Source organism: Oratosquilla oratoria, chromosome 39, assembly GCF_046742065.1.
Source record: "Oratosquilla oratoria isolate Oo_2021 chromosome 39, ASM4674206v1, whole genome shotgun sequence".
NCBI classification, from domain to species: Eukaryota; Metazoa; Arthropoda; class Malacostraca; order Stomatopoda; family Squillidae; genus Oratosquilla; species Oratosquilla oratoria.
The window spans coordinates 41,260,769-41,268,268 of NC_134815.1; the positions used below are offsets into that span (position 1 = coordinate 41,260,769).

At 41.3% G+C, this 7,500-nt stretch overlaps 1 protein-coding gene across 1 annotated transcript in view; it reads right to left on the reverse strand.

Moving 5' to 3' along the window:
* The window catches only part of Dhc93AB (Dynein heavy chain at 93AB), a 207,604-nt gene that overhangs the window by 92,556 nt on the left and 107,548 nt on the right, over positions 1-7,500 (reverse strand). The window contains exons 48-52 of the mRNA XM_076176389.1: positions 5,945-6,049; positions 2,013-2,168; positions 994-1,122; positions 554-707; positions 1-17 (exon numbers count right to left, since the gene is read on the reverse strand). The exon at positions 1-17 is cut by the window's left edge and continues 126 nt beyond it. Of these exons, the coding sequence (XP_076032504.1) occupies positions 1-17; positions 554-707; positions 994-1,122; positions 2,013-2,168; positions 5,945-6,049 (561 nt within the window). The remainder of the gene's footprint in view (positions 18-553; positions 708-993; positions 1,123-2,012; positions 2,169-5,944; positions 6,050-7,500) is intronic.

Consider the following 7,500-nt stretch of genomic DNA (forward strand, 5'->3'; position numbering starts at 1 on the left):
CACCCACGAACACAGACCTGAGAGGAAGAGGAACTTGGTACGAGAAGTTTGGTGATGGGGATGGGGGTGTTGGTGGTGTTGGTGGTTAAGTAAGAATGAGAAAGAGAGGAGAAAAGCGGTCGTGGAAAGGCATGTCAGATAGGGTAGATGAAAGAATACGTGGATGGTGTTTAGGCACATGGAAAGAATAAATGAAGAAAGACTAGCAAAAATAGTCTGGAAGACAAGAGTAGATGTAAATATTCCCTTATTGTTTGTACTTTTTGTGCAAAAACTGATTGAGATAATTAGTGTTAGCAGATGATGCAGACAGGAAAATGCGTAAAAAGTATGTTAATTTTTGGCGTATTTTTTCATTATTTTTAGGAGATTATTTTGTTAGTGGTGGTGGTGGAGGTAGTGGTATTGTTGTTATTATTTCGTCATCAGGGAAGGGAAATGGCTGAGTTCTGGTTCAGTGATTTTATTCTGGTAATGTATAACGCCCAAGAATGTATAATTATGAAGACTGGCAACATCTAAGTGTCTCCTGGTGTAAATGTACAGTACTCACCAGCGGCTGCAACCGACTTGGAGCGGATGAAGTCCGGATTGAACTGCGGGTTTTCCAGATAAGGCTGGATGGCCTTGATGACGTCAGGGTGGATGTCCTCCTTGTTGTAGTTGATCAGCTGATCGAGGAACTGATCCACTTTAGCCATCATAACCTGTGGGACGGCCAGATATTAAACAGACGGTCCTCTTCGCACACACATTGCGAAAATACGGAAACCTCTTGTGCTGACATCCATTACCAATTGAGGTTACCAGAAGACTGCCTAGTAAATGTTGGAACAAATGTTACAAAAAGGCAGAAACCTTGTGCGCTGACATCCATCTCCAAATCAGCATACCACGAGACTGTTGACGACCTTTGGAATCTAGCTATACCTTGGAGTTCTTCCAGGAATGGTCCTCACATAGACAGAACCATGCGGCGCGACCGTGACTTACCTTAGCGGTCTTCCAGGAACGGTCCTTTGGAATCTTCCCGTTGGGCGCCAGGAGAACCATCACAGCCGCCGTCACGCTTGAGACGCCCGAGGGTGGAGACCCGAACGACTTCAACTCCGTCAGGTTAGCCTGGAACGGAGTTCGATTCCTGGTCACTCGACTTTTTTTTTCAGACTTCGAGACCACCGGATCCGAAGTCTTTTTCGTACAGATTCTTACCGTAATTTCAGTAACAACACAGATTTCCCTAAAATGTGAGGAGTCTACGCCAGGAAGCGTTTAGCTGCGGTCAAAGCCGTTACCTTTGCCCTATGCTCTTAGGGGACTATTGGGGAAGGTAATTTTAATGGTCACTGATGGAGATCAGAGAAAAGTGCGGGATTCGAACCTGCAACTAAGCGAATGCGAGACCAGCACACACCCGATTACGCTAACAGTGCACAGATTTCCCTATTGATGTTGATATTAGCATTGATATATTATACGCATTGATACTGATATGGATAGCAATGTTGACTTATCAGCCAGTAAAATAAGAATTATTTTAGGTGTGTATATACTTGTAGTTAGAAACTTAAGTCACTGCATAAGTTATGTGATGCTATTATCATTATGTTATTAAATCATTATGTTGAAATGGGTAAGTTAGTCATGTATGTATTAGCGCCGTTCGCCGTATCTTCCCCAGATTTTATGATTGGTACAGTGAAAAACAAAACTTTCTTCCCAGGTTTGTCTGAAAATTAATTAAAAATAGACAAACACTATGAGAATCGACTAGAAACGTATAAAAAACACGGTTGCTCTCAGCCGATTCTCATAATGCTTCGCCATATTTAATATATCTTCGGACAAACCTGGGAAGATAGTTTTGCCTTCACTGTGCATGATGAGGGTAAAGGGACATGAATACAGTTCTCTCTGCTCGACTTCCAGCCAATCATGTTGCCAGAAAGGGTACGGTAGGTGGGGCTTATGGATCAGTTAAATTCAGACAAAGTACAAATACAAACTTAAACCTTGTTAAGCGTGTTGAGCGCCTCTCGGGCTGCGATGAGAGCCGGCTCAGCCTTGACCAGGTCCTCCTCGCAGTCCTTCCTCCTCTTAGCCACCTCCACCTCGATGAGAGCCACCTTCCTCTTCTCGTCCATAGCCACCTCGTTCTCTTTGGACACCTGGAAATAGCCAAGAACTGATTTACCAAGAGTGGTTAACGAATAGAGTAGACTTATTAACCATGTAGCGAACGCTGAATCTATTAATTGTTTTAAGAGAAGATTAGATAACTTTGTGGATAGGGATGACAGGTGGTAATGGAACTGCCTTATGCCCGAGGCCTTGTCGTCTCCCGCAATCCCCTCCGTTCTTATGTTTATCATATCCGTTGGCCCTGGTCTCTCTTGCACAAGACCCACGGCCTCCAGGAAACCAACGAAAGTGGCCGGGCGGTGCCATAAGTGACGTTGCCTTTGAGTAACTTACTTGTATGTATGTTCTGTCTGTCTTTCGTCAAGTGATTTTATTCCCTAGAAACAGTGGTTCCAAACTGTAGCTCGCCGGTGCCATGGCGCTCGCGAGGGTTCATCATATTCTTTTACCATCTTTTATGTTATTATATCTATTATTGTTATTTATTATTTTGATATATTCATTATTACCTTTTATTGTGTTGTACATATTATTATAATTTATTATTTCAATATGTTTATTATCTTTATTCATTATTATGTTTATAATTATAATTATTTATTTCATTATGTTTATTACTATTTATTATTTCATTTATTCTGTATTTATATATGATATTATTTATTATACTATCATATCTATAACTGTGTATCAATTTATTATTTCGTTACTGTTTGTTATTTCATTTCATATTTATATTTATCATTAGTTATCATTCTGTTATACTACCATTATTATTCTATTCATATTTATATAAAATCTTATTATTTCGTTATATTCACTATTATTATTGATTATTTTGTTTATCTTATATCTATACCCATCATTATGAGAGCAGGAAAGGCACCTGGGTTGGATGGGTGTCATGCAGAATGTCTAAAAAAAAAAAGGAGGTACAGTGATGGTGGACTGGCTGGTGAGGTTATTTAGTGTTTCTTTTAAGAGAGGGTAGAGTGCCGGAGGACTGGAGGAGTGCCTGTATAGTTCCACTTTACAAGGGAAAAGGGGATAAGTGTGAGTGTAGTAGTTTCAGAGGGATCAGTTTGTTAAGTGTAGTTGGGAAGGCTTATGGGAGGGTCTTGATTGAGAGGATTAGGAGAGGAACAGAGGGAGAAATTAGTGAGGAACAGTGTGGGTTTAGGACAGGTAGGGGTTGTGTAGATCAGATTTTTGTGGTAAGGTAGATATGTGAAAAAGCTTTAGGAAACGGTAAGGATTTATTTTTAGGGGGGGCTTTATGGATTTGGAAAAGGCTTATGACAGGATAGACAGGATGGCACTGTGGGAGGTATTGTAGATATAATTTTTTACGAAAGTAGTAGAGCTTGTGTTAAAATCAGAAATGGAGAGAATGAATGGTTTGAGGCAAATGTGGGACTTCGTCAGGGATGTGTTATGTCGCTTTTGCTGTTCAGTTTATATATGGATGGGGTAGTGCGACAGGTAAATGCCAAGGTAATGAGTCGGGGAATGTAGATGGTTAAAGAAAATGGAGAAAAGTGGGAGAAAAGCCAGTTGTTGTTTACTTACAACAATGCGCTTGTAGCAGGATCAGAGGAGGGATTGAAAAAGTTAGTGACAGAGTTTGGGAAGGTTTGCGAAAGAAAGAAGTTGAAGATAAATGTGGGTAAAAGTAAGGTGATGAGATGTACAAGGGGAGAAAGTGGCAGCAGACTGGAAGTGAGTATTAAGGGAGAGAGACTGGAGGGAGTGGATAGTTTTAGATATTTGGGTGCGAATGTGGCGGGAAAGGGAGGAGTGGGAGTGGAGGTAGAATGTAGATTGAGAGAAACAAGTAAATGCCTTGGGGGATTAAAATGTGTAATGAGAAATAGACATTTGGGAATAGATGCTAAGAGGAGATTGTATGAAGGAGTGATTGTGCCGACAGCACTGTATGGGGTAGAAACATGGAACATAAGAGAGGAAGAGAGGAGGATTTTGAATGCGTTTGAAATGAGGTGCCTGAGAAGTATGATAGGGGTTACAAGGCTGGATAGAGTGAGAAACGAAGAGGTGAAGAGGAGAGCAGGGGTGGAAAGGGAGTTGGGAGATAAATTTGATGAAAGAGTGTTGGAATAATTTGGACACATGGAAAGAATGAGTGAAGAAAGATTAATAAAAGAGATGTGGAAGGCAGAGGTGGAAGGAGTGAGTATGAGGGGGCGACCAAGGATGAAATGAATGGATGGGGTAAAAGTGGTATTGGGAAAGAGGGGAATGTCTGTTGAGGAAGGACGGGAGAGGACAGGAGATAGGGGTGAATGGAGAACGGTTGTGTATGGATGATGCTGTGATGCATGAAAGGAAATGGGTTGGGGATGATGGGTGAGAGAGTATGCGTGAATAATCTTTTGACGCAGCTCGAAGGGAATTCTCCCCGTCTTCTCTTTTTCTACATGAGAGGATGGCGAGGTGGTGTCGCCGATTAAATGAAGCAGCCTTGCTGTGGATGTGCTATGTCTTGCGACACTGCTTCTGACCCAGGGCAGTGGGCAAGATGCAGGGATGACCCGTCATCCAGGAGAAGCCAAGATAAGAGGGAGGGTGGACGGTGAATGGGAGTGGAGTATGTGGGGATGGAATGGGTAGAAGTGGATTTAATGTAATTGTTTTTTGGCTACCTCCCTTGTAAGGGAAAAAGCCTTTGGTATATGTATGTATGTATGTATGTACTGTATGTATGTATCATTATTTATTATTTTGTTATATTCATTATTGTTATTTATTTTTCTAGTTGTTTTATATCTTGTTATTTATTTGTTTATTCCTTTATTATATTTTCTTTTCTCATTTGTTTTCTTTGACGCCCGCATTGTATTTACAACGAGGGAAGTGGCCCGCAGCTTTCAAAAGTTTGGGAACCACTGCCCTAGAATCTAGTGGTTCAAGAAACCCAACTAGGATAACTAGAAAGGGGAGAGTCGGATCAATTCCAACACTTTACTTCCTAAATCCTGATGAAAATATTATCATAAATCTAAACGAAACACGTGAAAAGGAAATGACACAGACACTAAAAGCTTGAACAATTAGAGAAAAAGAAAGAAGAAACCTAACAAGGGGCAGAAGTAGAGGGACATGAGAACGCACACTCACACAGAAAGAAAGAAATGAAGAAAGAAAAAAGAAAAAAGGGTCAGTGATACCTTAAAAGGGATCACAATCATAACTTGCGTCAGAGCTTTGCCAACTCCTTCCATGACCTTGGCGTATGGTAGATGAGTTTCCGTAAATATTAGAATATTCTTTACAACTGAGCAACTATAGTGCACCGGAAGAAGGTTTTTAAGGGGCTTCCACGTGTTTCGCCAGCCCCGACAGCTGAGAGTTTATGTGAGTAAAAACGACTTTGGTCACAATATTTTATTTTTCAAATCTTCAAATATAAGATTATCTTTCCGTCATATACGAATGTAGCAAAGCTGAATGATGAACTAAGAAATTATAAATCTATACAAATGTTAGACATACTAATGATAGTGTGGGTGAAGGAAGAATAAGCGAAGATGGGCTGGAACTCCTTTATTGCTTAAACGTATAAGCAATAAAGGAGTTCCAACCCATCTCCGCTTATTCTTCCTCCACCCACACTCTCATCTGTCTAAACCATTCATCCACATACTAATGAAATGTCCTTACAGAAGTCTAGACTTAGGTAAGCGAAGTCATATTCTATTATTAAAACGGAGGTTGGAGGTAAGGTGTCGGAGGAAAAATAGCCCAGTTTGATAACCCCTTAATGAACATGGCTGTGGCTCACCTTCTCCGTCTCGGCCTCGACGATGCGGATGAGCTTGTCGGCCTCATCGTTCTTCTTCTGGAGCTCGACCTCCTGAGACGCCAGCTTGGCCTTCAGGTCGTCCACCTGTTCAACAATACAGACGAAGAACTGTCAAGTCCAGTCCATACACACATGTTAACACACACGCACACTCATCACACATACACAAATATATATATATATATATATATATATGTTTCATTAAAAGTGATGGCTAGTTGTGCATTAATAATTTTCTTAATGGTATTTTCCATATACCTTATTAAGGATTTGTTTTCCTTAGGAAGGAAATTTATGACTTGGCTGTATGTAGTCATATTAGCTAGATCGCGATTTCGGGTTCAAGACCCTTCTTCAGTAGCTATAGGGATAAGAATTAATCCGAAGATTCTAGTAAAGATCTAAGTTTTATACTAGAGTTCCTATACTTGCTAATCACTGGGGGAGGTCACCTGGTATTACGGGCAGGGACGAAATGTCACGTGCGCTAGGAAGCCTCCGGGTTTGTGTTGTGGCGGAATGTGGCGTTTTGTCTCGTAGTTGGACGAGTGGCGTTTTGTCTCGTATTGGCGTTTGTGGTGTTATGTCTCATGTTTTTATTTGTAACGGTTTGTCTCATGCTTGAAAGGGCTCTAAGGTCTTCTGCTTGTACATTTAGGTTTGGGCTCAACTCTTTAATATACAACGCTTCTAAAATTGGGAGGCGTCTATCGTCAGTACATAAATCCAAAATCTCGGTGTTTTTCTCTAGTGTCTCTCTTGCTAGTGTTATGCCGTGGGCTTCTCTTAAGTGATTTTTAGGGGCTCCAGATGTCAGGTGGTATGAGAGGCGACGGGATAACCTCATTGTCGTCATGCCAATATAGGTGGATGGGAGGGCTTCACAGTTCCCTCGTGTACATGTGAACCTATAGATGACATGTGATTTCTGAAGTTCCTTTCTCTCTTGTAGGGGGCTGTTTCTAATAAGAAGGTGGCTAGTTTTCTTAGTTTTATAATAAGAAAACTAGCCACCTTCTTATTAGAAACAGCCCCCTACAAGAGAGAAAGGAACTTCAGAAATCACATGTCATCTATAGGTTCACATGTACACGAGGGAACTGTGAAGCCCTCCTATCCACCTATATTGGCATGACGACAATGAGGTTATCCCGTCGCCTCTCATACCACCTGACATCTGGAGCCCCTAAAAATCACTTAAGAGAAGCCCACGGCATAACACTAGCAAGAGAGACACTAGAGAAAAACACCGAGATTTTGGATTTATGTACTGACGATAGACGCCTCCCAATTTTAGAAGCGTTGTATATTAAAGAGTTGAGCCCAAACCTAAATGTACAAGCAGAAGACCTTAGAGCCCTTTCAAGCATGAGACAAACCGTTACAAATAAAAACATGAGACATAACACCACAAACGCCAATACGAGACAAAACGCCACTCGTCCAACTACGAGACAAAACGCCACATTCCGCCACAACACAAACCCGGAGGCTCCCTAGCGCACGTGACATTTCGTCCCTGCCCGTAATACCAG